This window comes from Rhinoraja longicauda, chromosome 8 (genome assembly GCF_053455715.1).
Source record: "Rhinoraja longicauda isolate Sanriku21f chromosome 8, sRhiLon1.1, whole genome shotgun sequence".
Classification (NCBI taxonomy): domain Eukaryota; kingdom Metazoa; phylum Chordata; class Chondrichthyes; order Rajiformes; family Arhynchobatidae; genus Rhinoraja; species Rhinoraja longicauda.
In genome coordinates this window covers 33,659,228-33,686,389 of record NC_135960.1, presented here as the reverse complement: position 1 = coordinate 33,686,389, position 27,162 = coordinate 33,659,228, and the positions used below count along the sequence as shown (strand labels likewise).

At 43.5% G+C, this 27,162-nt stretch overlaps 1 protein-coding gene across 1 annotated transcript in view; it reads left to right on the top strand.

Moving 5' to 3' along the window:
• Positions 1–27,162, top strand: part of slx9 (SLX9 ribosome biogenesis factor) — an 81,606-nt gene that overhangs the window by 48,383 nt on the left and 6,061 nt on the right. Inside the window, exons 3-4 of the mRNA XM_078404457.1 lie at positions 24,619–24,681; positions 25,390–25,549. Of these exons, the coding sequence (XP_078260583.1) occupies positions 24,619–24,681; positions 25,390–25,549 (223 nt within the window). The remainder of the gene's footprint in view (positions 1–24,618; positions 24,682–25,389; positions 25,550–27,162) is intronic.

Genomic DNA, 27,162 nt, shown 5'->3' with positions numbered 1-27,162 from the left:
CAAAGAGAATGTACAAACTCCGGACAGACAGCACCTGTAGTTAGGATCAAACCTGGGTCTCTGGCTCAATAAGGCAGCAACTCTACCACTGCACCGTTGATTGCCCCTTTTTAAATTAATTCACTTTAGATTTTAGAAATACAGTGGGCCCTTCTGCCCAACAAGTGTGCGCGGACATCCTGTACCCTTCAAGTCTGAATTTTTTTGGAAGTTAGATTTAACGTGACCATAAAGACCCATTGTCCTGGCGCAGGCACAGGGTTGGAGTTGCAGGAGTCGGCCTGGCCAGATGATGTGTCGATGTCCTCCACCCCTGCTCCATCGGCACATACTTTTGCTTTTAAGCAAAAAACAAAGTGCTGGAGAAACCCAGCAGGCCAGGCAACTTCTGAGGAGAGAAATGGGCAGATGATGCTTCAGGACCCTTCAGTCTATCAATATCCTCCACACCCTTTAGCCCCATCAAAATACCACTTTACTTAGATAGCCGGCTATCCTTTATGTTCCCTCGGCCTCATTCTCTGTAACTCCATCTGTAAAATATCTGTCTTTTCAAATACTCCTGTATTATTATTCTTCCTCAGAATTTAACGGTTGAATTAAACTTTTGATTAAAAACCCCAATCTCCTTCAATTTTCGAGTTCAACGTTGTGTCAAACAGAAACATCAGGGAAAAAGGTAGACACAAAATGTTGGAGTAATTCAGCGGGACAGGCAGCATCTTCCATTTTTCTTTCCTTCGGAACATGATGTTTTCCTTGTGTCTTTGTTAAGTGCGTTACATCTGTTCGGCATACCATGTGTAGTTGTATATTGTGAATATAATGTCTTTTGGCTGATCCTAAACAATTAGTGCTGCCTCCAACACAATGAAGGAGTGGGTTAAGGACTCATCAGATATTTTGATGTAGCAGGGAGCTTGTGGGGATGATGCATGGGGAACTTTGTTTGCATTTAAATATTTATATTTACAACTGTACAAGTTTCTGATGATATGTGATTGTATCAGTCCACATGTGAAACAGAATAGGTTTATTATGTCCAATTAAAGCTCGTTATCCATTAGGTCATTGTTCGGTGTAACCATCAGGTCAATGGTCTGGGAGGAATTGCTTATTTAGTCCAGTATCAGAGTTGTTCTGAATATTCTTTCCTGCTAAAGAATGATAGTAAAATTCTGTATGTTAACAAAATGTGCAGTTGAAGGTGTGGTACACAAGTTGGATTATTTTCAATTACATTTCAATGTTACACTGTTTTTAACCGAGTATAGTTTGACACTTTTTTTAACCTAGTATAGTTTGGCTTTTGTGATTTTATTTTTGCCAACAATTTTCCTGTAAAGCAGCTGTACAGACATGTTAAACTGTGAACATTAGTTATTGTATGCAAGCAGACTGTCATGGTTATTTATGTAATGGTACATTATACAAGAAGATTTGCAAGTCCATCTGCAGTTTTACAGGAAAGCCATTAATTGCAGAGCAAATTTTATCTGTTCAAAACTCAATGACACAATCTATGGGTCTAACTATTCCTGGGTAAAAACTCTCTTGCACACAGTTTATCGTTGCATAAAATCATACGGCACAAGAAAAGGACCTGGCCCATCAAGTCTGTTGTAATTAAACCTCTGCATCTATGTTCATTTGCATGGCCCAACATTGTTTTTCACTTTGAGTAATATTTGCTTCCTTTCTGAGCATTTGCTACTGCTTCCTTTTTGGGCAGCTCATTACAGATTGCACATTACATATAAAATACCATGTTATCATTTCCTACTAGGGTGTTTTTACCAGTTGTGTTCTCTCGAGATTCTGGAAGGCAGAGAACTTCTGCCAATAAAAAAAGTTTGGTTTAATTTGCTCTTAATAAAACAGTTCATATTTTGAACATTCTAAATTTGCTGCCATTTAAATCATAGCATCACTCATGTATACACACTTTCTATCCGTGGGATTTTTTTGCAGAATTCCATAAATAAATAATATCTCGGAATATCATTGGGAGACAAATTGGGTTTAGATAAAATGCCTCAGTAAAATTTGTGAAGTTTGTTACATTTCAAAAAACAGTTGAATAATCGTTTAACTTTCATATTTCAATCAGAATTATTGGAAATGATTGTTTCCAACTAATACACATTTCACACTGTAATTACACAACTCAGTGCTCTTTCCAAAAGTGTGTTTTCCTGGTATTTCTCCAGTCAGTTATTGCACACTATGTCATGCAACGTTTTATGAAAATGGCATATCTTTAAGGTGCAGTTTTCCTTCCACTTACGGACTGCAGAAACAATGTGAAATAATATCACAAAATACTGCAGCACAGGCTTGTCTTAAATATTGATTTGTGGTTGCAACTATCCAGTTACTTTGCATATAATTGCCATGGCAGCTTATTATCTTGCTCACTGGAGATTTTAGCGAAGTGAAGACTACATTTGCGGTGAATAAATTTTAGTTTTGTGAGAGGAAAATGCTTTTAATTTCTCTTCAACTGCAAACATTGACAACTGATGCAAGAATGCATTGAAGCCTTGTTGGGTGTTTCAAATGTAACTGTTACAAGCACGAAGATCTTCTCATTTTCTGTCATCTCTATTCATCTACATGGATAATCTATCTCAATGATGAAAATATATTGAAACAACCTAGTTGAAAAGCTTGTCTAGCCATATTTTTGATAACTTCCAATGAGAGCATCGCATCTACAAAAGTACTCTTATTTTTATAATAATGCATTCCAGATATATGTTCTGGCTTGGTTATTTCACATTTTAAAATACCCAATGAAAATAGTTGAAATCCATTTTTTGATAAAATGGTAAAACTTTATTCCAAAAATTAGGCTGTATTCTTATTATTATCCTTTTCCTTGCCTGTTTCCCCCCCCCCCCCCCCCCTGATGTGTAGGAAAGAACTGCAGATGCTGGTTCATTCTGAAGAAGGGTCTCGACCCAAAACGTCATCCATTCCTTCTTTCCAGAGATGCTGCCTGGCCCGCTGAGTTACTCTAGCATTTTGTGTCTACCTTTTTTCCCCTGATGTTTCTGTTTGACACAACGTTGAACTCGAAAATGTCGCCTCCAGTTTTAGCAGTGGTATTCTGATTATAATGGATAATTGATGCAACTAGATTCATAATCTGTCCAATTTTGTGGTAATCAAATAAATTAGACATTATTCCCATTTATGGGCAAATTGGTAACTGGAAAATGCATTTAATAGAAGTGAAGGAATGGAAAGAATAAAATGCATTTTAATGCAAAATGGTATATGTTGGCAGCCTAAAAGGATGAGATTGTGAAAGTGTGGCAGGAAGAGAGGGTAGAATTAATTGGAGAGCTGACATGAACTGAATACCAATGCCTTTTCTATTTTTTTTCTGGATACCGGCTCTCTCTTGAAGCTTCCTGTATCAGGACTCTATATAGTCCTCATTTTCCAGAAATTCATGCTGAATGTGAAAATGCAAGTACAGAAAGTTATCCAAATCCAAGTATGTACGTTTAGAAGGAGAGGCGTGAAATTCCGGGAACGAGCAGAAACAATATTCGGACCTTGTGGGGTTAAGATATGCGGCTTTTAAGAGCCAATGGCTGAGCTGATTGTATGTGCTGGATGCAACTAGATATCGCACTATTAATGTTCTAATGGAGAAAGAGCTGATTGACTGGAAATTGACTTTTTTGTTAATGACGGTAACTAACATAGCCATCTTCATTTGTTGAAACATTACACTTAGGATTATTTTAATTCCCTTCTCGCAGTAGTCTGTCCTTTCCTTGACCTATCTTTGTAACATACAGTGCACAAGTTTTATCCATGCATTATTCTGCATTGCAGTGTTGATGGTCTGATTTTTATCCAAGTTCAAGATTAGAATCTATTCATTTCTAGTTTTATAAGATATTTGGGCGAAACAATGAAATTTGATCGGATTTACTGGTTTTGAGTGATTCAAATACTCATAAACTCCAGATAATGCAGAAAACTGGAAATGTGCGAGGCCTATTTGTTTGTTGCAGATTTCACTATTTCTAGCTTCCAGTCAAAGGTTGGTAAGCAGCAAGTATTGTATGTTAATAGATTATTAATCTAAGAAGGATTTTTTCAGATTTGGAATTAGAATTCTGTTTAATTCTGCGGTGTCTGGAAATTAGTACCAGTAAGAGTTACCATTCTTCTGCATTGTTTGAAAAAAATTGTGTAAACCATAGAATTATTTCTGTAGCTTTTAAAAAACCCATTATCTGACCTGATCAAATATATCCAAGGGGACTGCGGGAGGGGGAGGGGAGGGGGAGGGGGGGGGGGAATAGAGGGTGCTGCACCAAAGCAGGAGAGGTTTGGGCCCAACGGATCCACTTGGTCTAGTATAACCTAAATCTTTACTGATAGGATGAATAGTTGAAATATCATCAATGGCAAATTCAAGGGAACGAAGTCAGGCTCAGCCCTCCCACAGTACTATCTATATACTAAAACTCTGTTTGTTTGTTTGTTCCTGAACTGCAGCCAAAATGGTACACGATAGCGCGACATTTTTCCGCCCACCTTACTCACCATGATCCCTTTGGTGCTAATGGAAGAAGTTTCATTGAAATTGGTGTTACATTTTTAAAGCTATTCACATTTTAAAGTTTAAATCTTTCTCCTAGGGAGGGAGAGAGGGGAGGGAGGGAGGGGGAGGATCAGGGGGTATGAGGGGATGGAGTAGGGGGGGAGGGAGGGGAGAGCAGGAGGAGGAGGGGAGGAGGGAGGGGGAGGTAAGGGGGGAGGAGGGAGGGTGACGGGAGGAGGAAGGGGGTTGGAGGAGGAGGGGGGAGGAGAGAGGAGGGGGGAGGGAGGAGGGGGGAGGGGGAGGGGGAGGAGGAGGAGGAGGAGGAGGAGGAGAAGGTGCTGCACCAATGCAGGAGAGCTTTGGGCCCAAAGCACTTGGTCTAGTATGAACTAAATTTCCATACTCAGCTTTGAGGGCAGGCACTTCCAACAATTATGCCTGATACATGAGGGAATCTGCCATCCTTAACTGTTCTGGCTTCTGATTTCAGCTTGTCACCAGCCTGTCTGAAATGTCTCAACAAGCTGTTCAGGCAGTCCCCAGGTTACTGCAAGGTTCTCTTCCTGAGAACTGCTTGTCACCCTAAAACAGTATGTGGGAGAGGATCAAAGAAATAGCTGTGACAGGAGAGTGAATAGGCGAAGAAAGGTAGCTGCCAGCGGTCTTGCTGAATTAATGAAACAGTAAGTCTGCTCAACGCTCTCAGCACTACGTGGCTTCACACAACTCCAAATTGTTGCAGCACTGTGGTGGGGAAAGAGGCACATGGAAATGCTCCATTCTCACCCAACCAAAGATGCCTGCCACATCTGTCAAATCCATCCCCATCCATCCCACCAGGTCTCTCAAAAACTCATTCATTTGTGTGGGTGTCATAAATAGGACGTTCGTAACCTTGTAAGGACCTTAAGGGTGGTTCAGTGACGCTGCAGTTGAGTTGCTGCCTCCCAGTGCCAGAGACATTGGTTTAATCCTGAATACGGGTGCGGTCTGTACGGAGTTTGTACGTTCTCCCTGTGATCATGTGGGTTTTCTTCAGGAACTCTGGTTTCCCCACACACTCTAAAGATGTACAGGTTTGTAGGTTAATTGGCTTCTGTAATAGAGTAATTTATCCCTAGTGTGTAGGATAGTGCTGGTCGGCGCTGACTCGGTGGGCCGAAGGACCTGTTTCCAATCTGTATCTCTAAAGTCTATAGACCTGCATCAGTGCATCAATCAGTTGTGTTGTTTGTATCGGCGACAGTATTACACAGGGTAATCAAGATATGTTTCACTAATAGTTATAATATCTCAGACTCGTGTCCCCATTCATGCTCCATCTGTAGGCCTCCGGCTACGCCGCAAGATGAGGTGTTCCGTACCAGATAATCAGAGATGTCCTCATTCTTTAGGGAATGGGGGTTCCTCTTTTCCATTATCGATGAGGCCCTCACTAGGGTCTCCTCGATATCCCGCAGCTCTGCACTTGCTCCTACTGCCTCCATTTGTAACAGGGACAGAGTCCCCTTGTCCTCACCTTCCACCCATCAGCCGTCACATACAGCACATAATCCTCCGACATTTTCGACACCTCCACCACTAGCCACATCTTCCCATCTCCACCCCTTTCCGCTTTCCATGGAGACCGTTCCCTCTGCAACTCCCTGGTCAACTCATCCCTTCCCCCACCTTATCTATACACTTCCTAATATGTACCTCCCACTCTGACATCAGTCTGAAGAAGGGTCTTGACCCAAAATGTCACCCATTCCTTCTCTCTATAGATGCTGCCTGTCCTGCTGAGTTACTCCAGCATTTTGTGTCTTATCTACGATTTAAACCAGCATCTGCAGTTCCTTCCTACACATTAATGTCCCATGTTTCTTTACCTTCCCTGTCATGCCTCTTGTATTGAATTAAATGCAATTTCCCATCTGTCTTTCCTTGCTCCCCACCAGATCCTTTTTGTTCACTGTACAAGGTTTGCTCGCTTTAACTTCTGTATTTGCCTTAACCTTCTCAGCTGCTTCAGTAATGTTTTGGGTCCCACCCCCAAGACCCAGGACCCCGAGTAGCCTAAGCAAATCTCCCCACCAGGATATTGGTTCTTCTCTAGTTCAGGTTCAACCTGTCCCTCTTGTGTAGGTCACTTCTGTCCCAGAAGAGGTCTCAGAGATCCAGAAACATTAACCCCTGCCCTAGCACCTCAGCGACACATTCTGCCCCATCGTCCTTTTCCAACTCTCACTCGGTGTTCCAACCTTCAATGGGCATCCAAGCATACTCTTGATCACTTTCTCCCAGCTTCCTCCAACTTAAGAACATGAAAAATAGAAGCAGGAGCAGGCCACTCATCCCCTGCATCTGCTCTACCATTCAATAAGATCATCATGGCTCATCGTTCATCTCACCACCACTTCCCTTCAATAACGCCACGTTCCTTGATTCCAATCCCACCCATCTCTGCAAGTAGCATCTCTGTTCCCCACTTCAGAAATCCTGTGGCGTTTTGTGAGCCAGTGGAAAGCAACTTGTGATATTGTACCATACCAGCTGAATTAGTTGAAAGGTGCCATACTACAATGAACAATTTCACAATGAAAGTCAATAAACAAAGGAGAATGACTCACCAGTCTTGTCTGAATTTCAACCTAGTCCTGAAGGTGAAGAACTATTATTAGTGAAACATGATAAATTTTAGTGGCCAAGTAATTTTATTTTTTATTGTCTGTCGTAACTCTTCATGGCTTAATAGTTAAAAGGCAATATTCAAGATCATTGATTACAATAGGCCCTGATTTTACTCCCTGCTCTATGCTGTTAGTTAACCTTGACTGGAGCAGTGTCAGAATTCATAATTAGAGTAGAGAGAGCATGTTCATCTATTTATCATTATTTCAATGTAGGATCTCAGCAGCCCCCCAAAAATATCTTTTTGGGATAAAATAGAAAATGCTGAAAATTCTTGGCATCTGGAGAAAGAAAGATTACGATTTGAAGATGGTATCATCTTTAGTTTAGTTTAGAGATACAGCGCAGAAACAGGCCGTTTGGCCCACCGAGTCCACACCGACCAGCGATCCCCGCACACGTTAACACTACCCTGCACACACTAGGGCCTTTTTTTACCAAACCAATTAACCTACTAACTAACCTACAAACCTGTATGTCTTTAGAGTGTGGGAGGAAATCGAAAATCCCAGAGAGAACCCATGCAGGGCACGGGGAGAACATACAAACTCCGTACAGACAAGCACCCGTCACAGGATTGAACCCGGGTCACTGGCGTTGTAAGGCAGAAGGTCTACCGCTACGCCACTAGGTACTGCCAATCTTTGCACATGTCAAGTGAATATGGAGTTGCCTGAACTGATCTATGTAAATTAATAGCTTGAATAGCAAGTTCACAGATGAAAAATATTTGAGGGTAAAGGAAGGTGTCGGCTGCAGTGCCAGTTTAACCTAGTAGCAAAAGTAGCATATGCTACGGGCCCCGCATTTTCGAGGGCCCCGCACTAAATGCTTTTTCAGACTGAAGATTTTTTTAAACTAAAATACTTAATTTGTTTGTGTTTTGCACAAGCCAACCTTACCCTTCCCTCCCCACCCTCTCCCCAGCCCCACGACAGTCCCGACTGAGATTAAACGACCCCTGTAATGCACAGCTCAGTTTGGGCACGGCGATCTGTGGCAGCGTCTCGGTCCCCGGTGCTGTGCGGGCCGTTCCGTCCCACTGGTCGCTCCGCACCCCATCCCAGCTCAGTGACGCCTCCGGTCCGGGCTCCGGCTTCTCCTGTGGCCACTGCACCTCTTGCTCCTAGGGGACCCCTGACGAAGCCCCAGTCCACGCTGATGGGCTGCCTGGCCAGCTCCGACCCATTCAAACCCTCCATGGCCGCCTGCGCCTCCTTGTAGCCGAGGTCTCGTAGTCCACCAGAGCATAGCCCTTGATGTAGCAGGTGCGCCGGTCCAGGTTGAGGTGCAGGTTCTTGACCTCACCATACTCGGCAAACTTGTCGTGGATGTCCTCCTCGGTGGCTTCCTCGTGGACCCCGGTCACAAACAGGATCCACCCCTCCACCGAGCATTGAGGGACTGGTTCATCGCCGTCTTGTTCCACGGAGTCGTAGTCTTCTTGCAGCCTTCGGAAGGGTCTCGACCTGAAATGTCACCCATTCCTTCTCTCCCAAGATGCTGCCTGACCCGCTGAGTTACTCCAGAATTTTGTGTCTACCTCCGGACAGTGTAGGCCCGGAAGCAGCCTAACGGAGGTTGCATAGCAACCCGCCTCCCGGCCCGGGTGGCCGCCATTGGTAGAGCGGGAGCACGTGGCCGCTGGCTGGGTGAGGTCATGTGGGGCACGTGGCGGTGATGTCACCTTGTCCTGTATTTGGGAGTGAGGAAGTTGGCAACCCCTAGCTACAGGCCCCGCACTAGCTTAATCCGGCCCTGGTAGGCTGGCAGTGAAACTGTCCAGAAAGAAGTTCATGTTATAAGGGATAGAGGCAGGTTCGTTTTATGGAACACGATTTGAGCTTAGGATGTGGTTATTTTGGTTTTTAATTAATCTTTAGTCGCTCATATTTGATGTTGTGATTTGATTTTGCCAGTATAAGAAAATTACTGTGGTTTTGATGAGAATCATCAGACCACACGAAACAAAATTGCATTGAATTAGGATTTTGTTCCACATCGAGAGCTGTGGGGTTCATTAGTCTCTGGCATATGATGATGTTCAATTCAATCGTGAAAATCAAGTACATTTCACCATCTAACATTTTGTTTCCACTGTCTCATTGGAAATAATTGAAATCCTTTCAGTTGCCCACAAATCTGCTAACTTTAGATTAAATGTTTACTTTGCTGCTATAATTGTTGGAATTTCAAAATTTGTAAGCCCTGGAGAGGTGTCAAATGCTGTAACGGGTTTCTGAGCTCCCACCTCGTATTCACCATGGAAACTAGCTGTAGAGTACATCAATCTAATGGCAGAGGAGGTTATGCAATTCCTTTGGCAGGCAAGACCTATCTGCTTTTCGTATTTGGATTAGCATTTTGACATGTTCAGCAATGAAACATTAGTTAAGCTTTTGAGCACATTTCTAATTATATCCATCCACAGTTCTCCTGGTGCTTTGCTGAATAACAGTTCAGGCATATGAAAGAATGATCGGAAGGCTCCTAACCAGTCATGCATCCCTATCTCCATCATCATCTTTTATTTGGCTGAACTTGTTTTGCATTGAACGATTCCTCCTTTAACATCATTTGCTTAGTCTCCAATCCAGAGACTGTGCATGGTTCTAAGATCTGCTTAACCCTGTGATGAAAGTGGGACAGTTCTTGTTTCAGTCCTTCGGTGGTGCTGGTGGTACAAGGTTCAGGACATTCAAGTATCCTTTCAGTAGAGAATTGCTTATGGGATATATTTCCAGATTAGTTGTTTAGATGGTAAATGCAAAAGGGGGAGATGCTATTCAGTGTATGAAGCTGCAGTGAGAAGGCTCTTCGAGATATATGCTTATTTTTCAGGCGCTTGGCAAGGATATATTAACCTTACAGGAGTTTCAGTGTGTTTCCTTCTAAATAAAACTAGATTTTATTCGTGTGCATGATTTGATTTGTACATAAAACTGCCCATTAGTTAAAATATTTAATGCCCAATATATATATATTTTTAACTTTTTGAGCCAGATTCAACTCGAGATGAATTTCATCTTGTTGGCCCTATGTTTGGGAGAATTTAATGGCATAATGGATTTCACTCCACTAATAGATGCGTTGTTGCTTTTTGGTAGCAAAGTGCCTTTTTCGATTATTCTCCAACAAGATTACATAGAGTTAAAAAACAGAAGTCGGTCATCTGGTCCAATTGAGCTCATGTTCCACATGACCCATCCTTCTCTAAATCTCCCTCCTTAATTTTTATCGAGCATTACATAAAGATAGACATAAAAGGCTGGAGTAACTCAGCGGGACAGGCAGCATCTCTGGAGAGAAGGAATGGGTAACGTTTCGGGTCGAGACGCTTCTTCAGACAGCATTACATAAATGCAGCTATGCATCTTAACTACTTTGTCACTCATCTCTTGAATTCCTAATTAGAATCATTAATTAAAATTTTGCAATTGATAATGTGGGATAGAGTATTTCCCAGCTATTTCCAGTCTAATTTTATTTTTAATTGAATGTTTTAAGTCCATTTTTTAAGGCAGTGCGTTCCAGGCCCCAATCTCACATTTTTGGTAAAATAAAATACTCAGTCCTCCCTCTGCTTTCAACTATGTTACTCAAATTGGTAAGGGATATGAGTAATTTTATATTCCTTGATCAAAATTACTACTTGGTCTTTTTGCTTGATCCAGTCTGAGGTGAGCTCAAGCCGCATTAAAATTCCCAAGCCTTGACAGTATCCTTGTGAATCTACTCTGCAACCTCTGTTGTGCTATCATCCTTTACGATTTACAAATAATTTGAACAGTTCTCAGGAATGGAATTCTGCTGTAACCTGGGAAATTCCTCCCCATTGAACTGAATGGAGTCACTGAACCTGTGCCATTTCTTATCTGCCACAGGTTCAGTGGCTGGTTCCTCCACTAGACTCTGAAGAGTATACTATCGGAAGGAGGTCTGGCTTATGGTGAACATCCACTGAGGAAATACAGATATATCACATTTGGGTAATTAGTCCTCAATGATTTAAAACTGCAAAAATGTTAGGCACCACAGATGTAAATTTAAATTAAATAAACAACGAAGAGTAATCATTGTTTTCACTGCCGGCTGCACAAATAACCCTGGTACATACATCTGATCATAGACCTTGGAGGTGAACATCATTTCTAATAATGTAGATATTGATCAGATTATTTGGCAGAAATCATACTTTGTGAGTAACTTGCTTGGAATTTCAGTGTCTAATTTTGGACAACTGTTGCCCGTTTTCTTTCAAGGTCTTATTATGGTCACAAAATAATTGCAGTTTAGATCACAGGAGGTGGCTTTTTAGTCCATGTTTAGCAAAAATAAAACTATCCTGCCAAATCCAATTTTCCAGTGTTCTGTCCTTTACCTTGTAGGTCACTGAATGTGAAATGTTCAATCACGTATTCGAGAGCACCTGAGAGGTGTTTGTACAAGAAAGTATTTATTTTATATACATGGTTAATTCTTAACAAATTACAATAATTACAATGATGTATTAAAAATAATCCATTCTTAAATAAAAATAGACGTGCGTGTGGCACGGAATAGGAGGAGTGTGCAACAGGAGAGACAGACTTGGGCAAGATTTCAAGATGAGGCATTATGCAAACTGCAGCGTTGTGTGATGGGACATGTATTGAAAGAATGTAGGATGCTAAAATTTCTCCTTTTTCAAGTTAGTTGAAGGCCTATTCAATTTTATGTGCAGAAAGAACAAATAAGGATTGAAATATTAATCTGTGGTAGCATCTTGAAATACAGTACTCTTAAAAGAAAATTTCAACGTTATTTTAAGGACATTATACTCATTAGTATAAGGAAATTAGTTGACTTTAAAAATCGTAGAGAATCTTACCCATGTATAGTATTTAAAATGATGGTTTGTTTCTACATTTATCTTAAAATACCATTAAATCTTATTTCTAACATCAATCCAGTAGCTAGTTAACACAACTTCCCTTTAGTTGTCTTCGAAATATGCAGTGTGTCCCAGAAATTGTTTCAGTATGCTGCTAAAATAACATTTAAAAAGGAAGAAAAACATTCTTCATTAAATGTATCAAAAACTTCCAGCATTTGGCCAAAATGTCTTAAATGCTAATCTACTCTACTCTTATGAGTCTATTTCCATTCCCTGTCTCAGTAAGGGTGCTTAGAGCTCTGAAAAAATTATGATTATAATTATGCTGCCTTATCAGGCACCCTTAAGAAACTGAAGTTATTTTCACAGCCTACCTAACCGCAATATTTTGTAATCCCTTTCACTTTTGGTTTTTATTCTATAATGTTATTTTCAAATAAAATTGGTATCCTTTTTAAATAAAGTATATTAATGCACCAAAAAATCTGTTCACATTTGACCTCCCTGTATCTTCAACTTGTGTTCACAAAGTGAGTTGCATGATATATTTTACCAACCTTGATGTCCCATAGTATAGGCAAAGCATTTCCATTTGAAGTGCAGTCATTTGAAACACAACAGCCTGTGAATGCTTCCACAAATAGGACATATCATATCATATATATACAGCCGGAAACAGGCCTTTTCGGCCCTCCAAGTCCGTGCCGCCCAGCGATCCCCGTACATTAACACTATCCTACACAATTTAGGGACAATTTTTACATTTACCCAGCCAATTAACCTACATACCTGTACGTCTTTGGAATGCTCCCTCCCTCCTCAACTCCTTGGTTTACTCATCCTTTCCCTTCCAAACCACCCCCTCTCCAGCTACTTTCCCCTGGAACCACAGGAGACGCCACACTTGTCCTTTTACCCCCCTCTCACGGTCCATCCATGGACCCTGACAGGCCTCCCAGAAATCCCAAAAGCTGTTGGATATTAGATACCCTGTTACATATTTAAATCACTTCGGTGATCTTTTATATCATGTAAAACATTTGTAGAGTTTCTTGATCAAATATACTTTATTCATAAAACTAGCAATACAGGTGATTCCTCATCACGGTAGAGTGGTGGTGGGGGGGGGGTGTATTAGTATATTAACATTCTGACGACACATTGATTGTCCTTACCGCTGTCAGGAAGACGCTAGTCAGTGTCAGATCAAGTGTAGTATCTGTTCTTGCACAACCTAATGTTCTTATAAGAACAATATAAGAGCAGTATCTGTACTGAGGCAAGGATCATTGACGAGGAGCGGAGGTCAGGAGCACGAGTCTGGTTTAGGGCGAGTCGATGGAAGAGGGGGAACAGGAACAGGAAGAGGAGGAATGGAAGGTGGTACAGTCGAGGAAAACGTTGAAGGCTGTGCGCACGGAGAAAAAGCCGGAGGGGGCAAGCAAGTCCCAAAAAAGAGTCCTCTCCCAGGACGAGGCCAGCAACCTCTCCGCGTCGGAGGATGAGACGACCGGGAGGAGCCGACAACGGAAGCAGAGGCAGAGGAAGAAAACGGGGGAGGAGGAAGGTAAGAGAAAGAACGTGTCTGTTGCCCCCCAGCCCCAGGAGACTGGGAGCAGTGCCAATGGGCCCCAGCCCCAGGAGAATGGGAGCAGTGCAGCGGCCAATGGGCCCCTGCTCCGGGAGACCGTGAGCGGCACAACGGCCAATGGGCCCCAGCTCCAGGAAACTGGGAGCAGTGCAGTGGCCAATGGGCCCCAGCTCCAGGAAACTGGGAGCAGTGCAGTGGCCAATGGGCCCCAGCTCCGGGAGACCGGGAGCAGTGCAGTGGCCAATGGGCCCCAGCTCCGGGAGACCGGGAGCAGTGCAGTGGCCAATGGGCCCCAGCTCCAGGAAACTGGGAACAGCGCAGTGGCCTCGCCAGAAAATTCACCCTGTGCTGAGGAAGCCAACCCCCAGTACCAGTACCTGTGCCAAAAAAAAGTGCTGGAATTCAGCCAGACGATGTTCATGCGGAAGGAAAAGGACGGCCTGGAACTCTAAAGGACAATGGAGCTGAAACTGGCATCCTTAAACATGCGCAGTGTGAAGAGCACTGCGCGATGTGTAACCGCCTTGCAGTACCTGGCCAAGGTAAAGGCGGATGTGACTTTTCTACAAGAGTGCGGGCTGCCACACCTTCGCTGCTATCGGAGGTGGTCGCGATGGTGGCCCTACGGACTGTCGGTATGGTCGGGGGGCAATGATTGTCGTGCGTCCGGTCTGGGGATCTTGCTGCGGGGAGGGGGCTTCACCATCACTGAGGTAAGGGAGGTGGTGGGGGGGCGTCTCTTGGTGGTGGATGTTATGTACCGTGGTTCTCCGTTCCGGCTGATTAATGTGTATGCCTCACCCAGGCGGAGCGAGCGGTTGGCCGTCCTCCAGCAGCTCCCACTGCTGCTGGCCACGTCTAGACCGCTCGTTCTGGCCGGTGACTTCAACTGCATCATCGATGCGGCTGGACGATCCGGCAGTGCCAACCACAGACTGGACAGCACCTCCAAACTCCTGGTGGAGACGGTCAAAGATGCAAAGCTGCGCGACGCCTTCAGCGACCCTGCAGGCGGAGCCCAGCCGCGGTTCACCTGGTCAGGACCGAACGGTTCAGCCCAGTCCCGGATAGACTTCCTCTTCACATCGAGGGCCGTCACGGTCAGACACACCGACCTCGCGCCGGTGTTCTTCTCTGACCACTGCCTCCTTCAGGCCACCTGTCACCTACAGGAGGACCGGAAGGCGGGCAGAGGGACGTGGAAGTTAAACGTGGAGCTGTTGACCCCGGAGAACGTTGAGGAGCTAAAGAGGGACTACGCATGTTGGAGAACTGTGAGGCCCCTCTTTGACTCCCCGACACTCTGGTGGGAGGCAACAAAGGAGAACATCAAGAAGTTCTTCGTCTCCAAAGGTGTTCAGAGAGCAAGACAGGGTAAGAGGGAACTGTGCCAACTCCAGACAGATTTGCAGCAACTGCTCCTTCTGCAGAGGAGAGGGGTGGATGTGAGGGAGGAACTGAGAGAGTTGAAGGCCTCCTTTTATAAGGATCTGTACGATGTAAAGACCACAGACAGCACCGCCTCCCAGAACTTCCTGTCCTCCATCACGGAAGTCTTGGACGACAGCAAGCGGGAGAGTCTGGACCAACCACTGACCCTGGAGGAGCTGACTGGCTCCATCCGTTCCTTTGACTCGAGTAAAACTCCCGGAGGCGATGGCTTACCGGCAGAGTTGTACTTGGCTCTGTGGGACTGGGTGGGCCCGGACCTGCTGGAAGTGTACAACGATATACTTCTAGCCGGCAGCATGTCAGACTCTATGAGGAAGGGCAGCATCACCCTGATCTACAAGCAGAAGGGGGAGATGAATGACTTAAGGAATTGGAGACCCATCACATTGTTGAATGTAGATTACAAGATCCTGTCTAAGGCCATCGCCAACCGGGTCAAGTCTGCTCTGGGACGGGTGATCCACCCGGACCAAACCTGTGCTGTACCTGGCAGGAAAATCTCAGACAGCCTGGTGCTGCTGAGAGATACCATTGCCTACGTGCAGGACAGACGGGTGGATGCCTGCCTGGTCAGCTTGGACCAGGAGAAGGCCTTCGACAGGATATCGCACACGTACATGAGGGATGTGCTCTCCAAAATGGGCTTTGGGGAGGGAATCAGGAAGTGGATACAACTGCTCTACTCCGATATCTGTAGTGCAGTCCAAATTAATGGGTGGGAATCAGACAGCTTCCCCGTCAGGTCTGGAGTCAGGCAGGGTTGCCCTCTCTCCCCTGTCTTGTTCGTCTGTTGCATTGAACCCTTTGCCGAATCCATCAGGAAGGATGCGAGCATAAGAGTAGTGACATTGCCAGGCAGTGGGGGCACTCAGGTCAAGGCCTCCCTGTACATGGACGATGTCGCCGTCTTCTGCTCGGATCCAGGGTCAGTCCGCAGACTGATCAGCGTCTGCGACCAGTTTGAGTTGGCCACGGGGGCCAGGGTAAACCGCAGGAAGAGCGAGGCCATGCTCTTTGGCAACTGGCCCGTCCCAGAGCAGACTTGACCCGGTTCCATCCCCTTCACCATCAAGCCTGACTTCCTGAAGGTGCTGGGGATCTGGTTCGGGAAGGCTGAGGCATGTAACAAAAATTGACTGGAGCGGATAGCCAGGGTGGGGAAGAAGCTGGAGCTGTGGAAGCAGCGCTCCCTCTCCATCACGGGGAAAAACCTGGTCATCAGGTGTGAGGTGCTCTCGGGGCTGCTGTACTTGGCGCAAGTGTGGCCCGTCCCTCCCTCCCACGCCAAGGAGATCACCCGGGCCGTCTTCCGCTTCATCTGGGGGTCTGCGATGGACCGGGTGCGACGAGCCACAATGCACAAGTCGGCAGACAACGGGGGTAAAAGCGTGCCCAACGTCGCCCTCATTCTGATGGCCACCTTCGTGTGTGGCTGCATCAGGCGGAGCATAGAGCCAAGGCACGTGGGCACCAAATGCCACTACCTGCTGAGGTTCTACCTGTCCCCGGTGTTGCGAAGGATGGGCCTGGCGCAGATGCCACGCAATGTGCCAGTCAGCTGGACATTGCCGAACCATCTGTCGTTTGTGGACAGGTTCTTCCGGACCAACACCTTTGACCACAAATCCATTGGGCAGTGGTCAGCACGGAACGTCCTGCAGGCACTGCAGGGGAATGACTCCATGGATCCTGTGGCGTGGTTCCCAGAACAGATAGCCCAGCTTGTCTGGCAAAATGCCTCATCGCCAGAACTCACCAACAAGCACAGACCTGGCTTGGCTGGCGGTGAAGGGAGCCCTCCCAGTCAGATCCTTCCTGCACCGCCGGAACCTCACTACCAGCGCACGCTGCCCTCGGGACGGCTGCTACGGAGAGGAGACGGTGGCCCACCTCTTCAAAGAGTGTGGATTTGCCAAGAGAGTCTGGAGAGGTCTGCAGAGGTCCCTGTCACGATTCATTCCGAGCAGCTCCGTCACAGAGGACTCTGTGCTCTACGGACTGTTCCCAGGGACGCATTCCGAGACTGACATCGAGTGCTGCTGGAAGGTCATCAACTCGGTGAAAGACGCTCTTTGGTCTGCCCGATCCTTGTTGACCTCCCAGCGGAGCGAGCTGTCCGTCAAGGAATGTTGCCGACTGGCCCACTGCAGACTGCAGGAGTACGTGCTGAGGGACACACTGAAGCTTGGTGCAGCCAACGCTAAGGCCCTGTGGGGGAGGACCACAGTCTAGGGTCCTTCCGCTGCTGGACATGGGGGGGGCAGGGTGTGGTGGAGAGAGACGCCCCTCCAAACAAGGGATACTGGGTAAATGTCTAAATGTAAGTAAATGTCTAAGTAAATGTCTGTACCAAATGTAACCTCCGGAAATGTCGGATGGGGTTGTTTAAGAATATGTTTTGTGAATGATATTTATTATTTGAATAAAGTATTTTTTGATATAAAAAATAAAGTGTCAGTACATTAACATACTGGCTGCCCTGCCTTTGTTCTCCATTGCATGCGGAATCAAGAAGTTGGGACTTTTGCAGTGGGGGTGGATTTGGGGGGGAGGGGAGTAAGGGGAAGGGGTGGGGGGGTGGGGGGGAGTAGGGGGTGGGGGGAGTAGGGGGTGGGGGGAGTTGGGCTGGGGGGACATGGACTGTTGTGATTTGATGTTGAAGACCACTGGAGCAAGTATGTCTTCAATTAAATTAGGTAGGTGCAGTTTTAAATGAATCTCTTTCTTCATTACTTAATCATACATTTTATGACCATTGTTCTTTTATTCAATACCAAGATAATTGGGATATGTAAGGAAAAAGCAAAATAAAAAAAAAAATTTAAATTTCTTTTTCTTTGTCGTAAAAAGTATTTCCGTTCAATAACCTTTCAATACATAGTAGAATATACTTATGATAGGCCTGACATTGTACATGTAGTCTAAGAACTACAGACTGTTGGAAATAATACACACGTGAATGTAGCGCAACGCTTACGTGCATTTGGCGTGCATACTTTTTTTTCCTTAAAGTTGCATTACACTCCATATTATGAATTTTGATGTGAAATTCTGAATTTTGGACATCTAAATTCTGAATTTGTAAAATCAAATGTTGGGAGGTCTGCACAAGTGTAGTTGTTGTTCAGAACCCCCGCATCCCCGGGGTGAGCGGCGGGGGCGGCGAGGAGGCAAGTTTCACGTGTTTGTTCCTATTTTGCTGCGTTCGAGAGAGACGGGCCCGGGGAAGAGAGTGGAGCAGCGGCGCAGATCTCGCTTGCGCTGGCAGTGAGAGAGGGAGGGAGCAGCACCCGCTGACACTCTCCCCCTCCCCGCTGCTCCTTCGACCCCGACCCTCTCTCCGCCCCCCCCTCTCTCTCCCCCCAGGTTGAGCAGTGGCGAGGAGGGAAGTTTCGAGGGGGCGCTGCAATCTCTCGTCTTGTCCCGACTCTGGGTCAGTGGCAATAAGCTCTCCGGCGAACCTTCGCCGGCAGCTTCTGCCTCCAGTCCCCGCTGTCTAAGAGCTTGCTGCAGGCCGGATAAAATCTCATGGCGGACTGGATGTGGCCCGCGGGCCATAGTTTGTAGATCCCTGACTTAGAGACTACTTGTGAATTGCTTCTCATTGAAAACCAGGAGCACTGTTGAAACTAATTGTCCAAGAACACAACTCCTTTTGCAAACTGGCACAACTGCTTGCTATTAAAATAATGATTGAACCAATTCCAGTTCCACGAATTTAAAAAAACTGATTTCAGATATGTGTATTGTACTTTTATAGTTACACATTCTCGTTGGCCATTCCTTTGTATGATTTGTTAGAGTTTTCAATCCCTGATCTTACATTAGCAGCTCCTTGATCCAATAACAAGATCATCAATATTTTTCTATTAGTGACAGTGCAATAGATACTTCATGTCACACAATTCATTGAAAATAATAAATATGTATTGAAATATGTATTCATGTCACACAATATATTGTAAATAATAAATCATGAAGGTGAAAATAATAATAATAATTTATTAATTTGAGGTTTGATAACTTGAGGCATAACTTAAGGCAATAGAATAACATTAATTGTAGGCATGTGTTCATTCTATCACACTTTAAAGGAGCTGTGTTTGAGTTGATAGAAAGAATTAGCAGAGAACTGTGGAACTTTGTCAAATATGTAGCAAAGATGGAATTGATGAATATTTTTAGGCATTTTTATGTTACTTTGAAGTTTCAGTACTATATTGGGGATTGCAACAATAACACTGCTGATATCACTACAGTTTAATCACCTGTCATAATAAATGTAATTTCATAGGATTGTTTTTCGTCACTTTAATCTCCATGTGTTCTGTTAGTCTTTTCCTGGACAAGGTGCCAAATGACTAGTTTCATTTATGCCCTGTTGCAGGTAGATCGAACCAAACAAGTAAATATGTGATCTGCTCATTGTGCTTTACAAATGTTAATTATTCATTCATGTCGAAGTATTGCTAATATTCTTCTGTCCATTTGTGAGGCACAATTAACTTATGCTGACCAATAAAGCTTAGATCTTGGGGTTAATGGGGCCTGCACTTAATGGAAAATAAAATGCACTGGCTTTTTTTGAATATTTCCATATGCTGCATCCAGATTTCATTTTCATCTACTTGTGCTAAACCCATTGCTCTTTGGGAATAATAAAGACATTCATTGAAAAAAAGTCTGTGATTCGGAGCCTATTGAACCATGGAGCCAATGGTTTTGTTCCTAATTATTGTTTGGAAAGTCCAGCTTTATTTAGCACCAAAGTATTTGATCTTCATCCAGTCCATTTCTGTGAAAGTATGATCACAAATATTTCTGCTGTAAAATCATTACTTTTACCACAATTTTCCATCTAATAATCTAACACCCTACACTGACTTGAGGAAAACACTTGTGTGGAGAACTAATTAGGTAGCATTTTCAAGGAAAAGGCATGAGGGAAAAGTAGCCTCATTTCTAATAATTTCTAATATTTCAAATGTTGAAAGGAATTATGATCGGCACACTGGTGTATCTGTGGAACTGCTTTCTCACAGCTACAGCAACTCAGTTCAATTCTGACCTACGGTGCTACCTATGGAGCTACCTATGGTGCTATGGGGTTTGCATAGTCTTTGACTGTGTGGGTTTCCACAGATGCTCCAGTTTTTTCCCACATCCCAAAGAAACAGATTTAGAGGTTAATTGACAAAGATACTGTATGTGGGCATGGGGCAGATTGTTGGGAATGTGGAGGGAAAAAATGGGGTAGTGTAGGATGTGTAAATGGATGCTTAATGGCTGGCTTGTGCTCGGTGTTTCAGGGCCTGTTTCTGTGCTATATAAATTGTACTTTATGAATCTGTGACATAAACCATTCTGTTGCCAACAAGTAATTTATTTGAATTTGTCAATATTACTCAATAGCTATGATCTGACGAATTAAGGACAAAATTGTTGAAGTATTAGATATTGCAATGAGCACATCTGTTTGGAATTTTGTAGGCTTGTGAATGAAAACACATGCAAAAGATGTTTTTTGCAATTTAGGCATTTGACAGTTGTCATGTTGAAACAACAGAAATTTATACAATATAGCCAATTTGAACGCAGGAAATTAGGTGATCTGTTCTGATGATTAACATGAAAAATATTGTACAACACGCAGAAATCATTCCAAAAAGTCTCATGAAATCTTTCAAAGCCGCCTGAGAGGGGAGACTGACTCTTGAAATAAAGGCTCCTTTCAATGACTTGTACCTTTGACTGTACAGCATCCTTTCAACACTAGATTATAATATCAGTCTTACTGTGAATGTGACTCCAAACCGCAACCTTTTCAGTCAGTTTAGAGTACTACACACAGGTCCAACACAGGTTGGAAGATTTAAAATATATTCTTACAGTTACAATCTTGCTTAGGCAATAATTATTACTGGCCTGTAGGGCAGTTTCTCATTGTTTCTTTTAAAATTAATCCCATCCACTATTTTTCTTCCTCGTTTTTCCAGTAAATTGGAAGCTCAGATTTGGATCTCTGTTGCCTTCTTAAGGCATAGACTAGGTTTGAATTATTCTTTTGACCTCTGAAAAGAGTCCCATAGATTTGATTCCAATCTGGCACAGGAGTCAATGTGACTTATAATAGCAAACTCTGGATTGATGTAGTTGTTTTTTGAGCCAACTCCAAAGTTAATTTGTCATTTTTGAAATGTGTTATTAGTAATAACAGGTATTTTTAATGATCTCATTGCTTTAGCTGTGCATGGTGGCCTTTTATGGTGTGTTTGGCTCAACGACAGTATATTCTTCAGCCTGGAGCAAGACCATGTTGCTCAATGCTTGAAGCATTGAAACTTGGGTGCTGCTTTCCAAATCTACATCCATGGTGCATTAAAAATAACTGCCTACTTTTTCCTTGCAGATAAAATTTTAAAATGAATGGATAATCTAAGAACTTAAAATCACTTTCTTTGTGCCCTATGTTACAGAAGTGATCAAAGATTGCCCTTCCTGGATGTAGCAAGATTCATGTCAGAAACACGTATTATGTACCAAATGTTGACTGGGGTAGGATAACAATACCAGACTGGGAAAAATTGCATGCGAAAGGAATATTGAAAGTAGCCACAGTCCACATGGAAACAGAATTCACTTTAATCCCCCTTTTAACCTAAAATAGGAAGAGTTGCACTGAGTGTATACTGATGCCCACTGGTTTCCATAGCAGCAATCATAGTAATGATAGTAATGCGTATTTCAGATTGTCCAGAACTTGCTGATTTGCCCTAGCATGTATACTCTTTCTTTCTCTTGCATTTCTCTTTTCATTCTTTTTCCTTTTGCCACTTGTCTCGTCCTCTCATATCCATTGAATTCACTAATTTTGATGAGACCTGATCCATTCTGACTGCACTGTCTTTCCCTCCTGTTCTTTTGCACATAAGCTTGAAGATCACCACTTTATCTTGCACGTAAGCACATTACAACAATTGGAACTCAATATTTTCAACATTTTATGATCCTCAGTCTTTCATTTTGGTATCAGACTGACCAGTTCTCATGCAAGGTCATTCATCTGCAATGTTAATTGAGTTTTTGTCTGCTGGTGGTATTTGATCTGCAGACTATTTCCAACATTTTCTTTTATCTCAGATTTCCAGCAACTGTGTTCTGCTTCTCCCACCTTCAGTTCAGTTTAACCCTCCAGTTGCCCTCATTTATCTCCCTTTATCTCCACTCCTTTAGACAGATCTGTTATGATTAATAAACTCCTCCATACTTGAATAACCATGATCTCAACCCTACACGGGGGTTTCCCATCTCCATTACTCCTATGTCCACCCCACTCCACCCCACTTGTTTTCTCACTCATCCAGTTCTAATGTAGCATTGCCCTGCATCGTTACTTTTGTTTCTCACTCCATGGATTCTGCCTGAATATTCCCAGCAGTTTCTGTCTTTATTTCAGCTCACTCTCAAGTTGTAGAATGAAGGAAAATCATCTGAATTTACTTCGCTTGATGCTGTCCAGTAAACCACATTGAAATAGGGACAGTGATTCAGGGGAGGAAGATGGGTGGATACTAACAACTAGTGCAGGAAAACACTAGAGCTTTCCTTTTGATGTGAGGTTGTCCGCGATGCTGCTAAATACAGTGCAAAATTTAAGGCATGGATTTCTTTAGTAAAAATGTTGCAGATCCAGCTTGTGACCACATTCATTTCTCAGCTGCCCCAGCCAGGAAAGATGGGAGGAATGTAAAAGGGACAAGCTCAACAAATTTGCGATGCACTCATTTTGAGCTTGGGGCATTTGCCTTTGCTCAATAAAAGTTGTTTCCATGACGTATTGACCTCTGCAACACTGAATCGCTTGTCATGTTACATATATCTACTTAAGGCTTAATAGAAATTGGTAGCATTGAATAAGTGGTCACATTTAGTTTCTTTGTTTCTTTGTTTATTTTACATTTCCCAATTTGCTGCTTTGATAAAATAAGTTTTCATTTGTAAATGTGTCACTGGTTTTGGGAATGAATCAATTCTAGATACTTGATGATAACACAGGGTACTGAATCCAGTTGAGTGATATAATTTGCTTTTTAAAGTACGTATTGGCAGCTGTTGTGTAATACACAGAAGTACAGTAGTTTGTTTTTTGGTCCCAGTAATAAACATTAAGATTCAATGAGCTCTAAATCGCACCAGATGATTTCAACGTGTTTTTATTTTCAGAAGAAATATGACCCGTCTGTTAGGACTAGGGAGCAGACCATTGAAGGTCTCAAAGCACGTGTGGCAGTCCCTTCAATTATGAATGAATTTGAACTCCTGACAGGGTGTGTAGCATTTAATACTTTTATTAAATTAATATAGATCAACCTCATCTAAAAAAATGTAATTGGAATACAAAATCAGAGATGTAATGCTAAGGCACTGGTCAGGCTGCATTTGGAGTACTGTGGGCAAATGTGGGCGCCATATCTGAGGGAAGGATGTGCTGACTCCGGAGAGGGTCCAGAGGAGGTTTCCAAGAATGATTGGATTAGCATTTGATGAGTGTTTGACAGCACTGGGCCTGTACTCACTGGAGTTGAGAAGGTTGAGGGGGATCTCATTGAAACTTACAGAATCATGAAAGCCATAGATAGAGTGGATGTTGAAAGGATGTTTCCACTGGTGAATTAAAGGGCACTCTTTTAGAAAGGAAGTGAAGAGGAACTTCTTGAGGGTTGTTAATCTGTGGAACTCATTGCCACAGAGGGCTGTGGAGGTCGTCAGTGGATATTTTTAAGGCAGAGATAGATAAATTCTTGATTAGAAGGGGTGTCAAGGGTTATGGGGAGAAGGCAGGAAAATGGGATTAGGAGGCAGAGATCAGCCATGATTGAATGGCAGAATAGACTCGATGGGCCAAATGGCCTCATTCTACTGGAACTTGTGAACGTGATCTTCCTTCCTGATTTGGGAAAGGCACTTCCAGATTTCCACTACCTTTTGTATGAAGATAGGTTTTCTGGCTTTCCTTTCTCACATTAATTTTGAGATGCCCTATTTTTCTGAACTCTCCAAAATAAGTAATAGTTTCTTTCTTTGCCTTCTCAAATACTTGACACAGTTTAAACATCTCAGTCAGATTTCAGATCTGATATGGAATCTATGCAGCACCAAGGCCAGTCTTTTCGAACCTGAAGTGTACGGTACAAAACTCATAGAATGCTCTAAATAATTTACAACATGCATGGGAACTGAAATCGTGATACTTGGCCTTGCTACAAATACTTAATTAACAAGCTTGTATACCAACTTGGACTTTTATGAAAATGGCTTGTGATTGATGCGAGCAACAAAAAAATAGGTCGAGTATCTGTATCACTCTTTCACACTCCTCACCTCCAATAGAATTGTTTTTAAGTTGTTTGCTTCCTTGCATACCTCTTTTGACATAATGCTGATTGTCTTCTGCAGGTGACAAGGTTCAAATCTCAAAGAAAGAGAAATTAAAACAAAGGCACGAACAATGGCTTCACAGTAAGTATCACCCAATTGATAGCAGACTGTTTTATTTTGCAAGAGAGATCAATGCCAAATAAAAATGAAAAGGGACAGTTTGTTAAATGAAGATGGACGCACCAGATTCTGGTGAGCTTGTGCTTGCCTGCAGCTATTAGGTAAACATCTTTGTACCCTTGGTTTGTACACAACACTCCAAGCATCTAGGCTGTCTTGTATCTATATACTCAAATGTTTGTTTGTTCCTGAACTACAGCCAAAACAATACACGATAGCGCGACAATTTTAGGCCCACCGTCGTCCCTTTGGTGCTAATGGAAGATGTTTCATTAAAATTGGTGTTATATTTTTAAAGTTATTCACAAATTAAAGTTTAAATCTATCTCCTAGGGAGGGGGGAGGGAGAGGAGATGGTGTTGCACCAATTCAGGGGAGGTTTGGGCTCAACGGGTCCACTTGGTCTAGTATATTTTCAATGTTTTGAACGCTAACAGATGGATATAATGATTTAGCATTGAGAAAAGGGAGTATGAGCTTCATATCATACATTTTAGGGCACGACTGTGTGGAGAATTGTAGGCAGTGGCAGTATTCCAGTGTGAAGCCTGCAGATGATGCTGTATGTCGGTACATAGGTTAAAACCTACAAACTTTCCATTTAACACATATCGAAAGGAGTATCTGCTGGGAGGTAGATTCCATTCATTCCAATGTTATGTCTTGCAGAAATCGAGATGATCAAACTGGCAAAACAGAAGACGAAAGCCCAAGAGAAACGGAAATCCACCCCTGTTGTGGGAGACATGCAGCCACTTGCTGATGCACTGCCAGAGTTGACAGAATTGATCAGTGAAAGCAACAGTTCAATGGCCAATAAATCAAAGAGGTACAAATCGACATGTGTAATTAACATTAATATTTGTGATTTCAAACAGAATGTTATTCTGTCTTTGATGGTCTGAACTTGTGTGTCTTTTCATTATCTGTGACATTGACACTTGACCCTATCTATCTAGCTGTTTGTTGCATGTTTAATAATTAAATGTGAATGAGCAAGATGAATTATCAACTATGGATAGTCTCATTCAGTTATTTTCTGGCTCATCCAGACCTCCCAACCCTTCCGAATTTGGTGGAAAGTTTCCGCTTTCTTATTTCATTTCCACCATTCCGATTTTGCCTCACATTTTTCTGCAAAACACATGCCTCGCCGCTCCCCCTGCCCCTCGCCCCGCCTCGCCGCTCATCTGGCCTCGGCTCACCGCTCGCTTGGCCTGACCTCGCCGTGTAGAGTGAGGCCCGTTGATGTTGAGAGGGGATGGGGTAGGTAAATGGGGGGTGGGGGAAGAAGGGGGTGGGGAGCGGGGCAGTGGGGGTCGGGGGGTGGGGGACGGAGGAAGGGAGGGGGGAGTGTGTTTGGGGAGGGGAGGGGGGAGTGGAGGCGGGCGGAAAGGGTAGGGGGGAGAGCTGTTGAAGTCACAGCTGCGGCTTGCCTGCAGTCCGTTGTCTTTTATGTTTTTTGTTGGTTTTGTCTTAATTGTCAGAAGGCAGTGGAGGCCAATTCTCTGGATGCTTTCAAGAGTTAGATTGAGCTCTTAATGATAGCGGAGTCAGGGGGTATGGGGAGAAGGCAGGAACGGGGTACTGATTGAGAATGATCAGCCATGATCACATTGAATGGCGGTGCTGGCTCGAAGGGCCGAATGGCCTCCTCCTGCATCTATTGTCTATTGTTAGGAAAGTGAACTAATTGAATAGCTCTTTGAACAGATGCAGGCAGATTTTGCAAAAAGGCATTTTGTGGTGAATGGTTCTGAGTGTTTACTGTTTAATGCTGATATTAATTTATTTTTTAAAGAAAATCCAGGCTCCATGTCCGTCACGTCACATTTTAAAACTCCAATCATCAAATTTGTTTCAGAACAAGAAAAGAAATTGAAGCAGAACCAGGCCTTTTTAGTAAGGTTTTAGTTGTGAGCCTTCACAGCTGGATAGGTTACATCTTCAGCCACGCAGTTTTGATCTTTTCTTTCATTTCTGTCTCTTATGGAGTTCACATGTTCTTATATATTCTCCTTGTGATTGCCTGGATTTCCTCCAGATGCTGTGGTTTCCTTCATGTCCCTATTCCTATTCCTTTTCTCCAGAGATGCTGTCTTACCCACTGAGTTACTCCAACTTTTTGGTGTCGATCTTTGGTTTAAAGCAGCTTCTGCAGTTCCTTCCTACAACGTATTCTATTTTTCCAGAGATGCTATCTGACCCGCTGAATTACACCAGCTTGTTGTCTCTATCTTCAGTTTAAACCAGCATCTGCAATTCCTCCCTACACCTTCCTTCATGTGTGCAAGTAGGTAGATTAATTGGCCAATTTAATTGGCCTTGTACAAGTGAGTGGTAGTATCTGGGGGGAACCAAAATGAATTCTTGGAACGTTAAGAAGGATCCATGAAAGACGAGCAAAGCTTTGAAGAAAGATTTGGAAGGCAGCACGAGTCT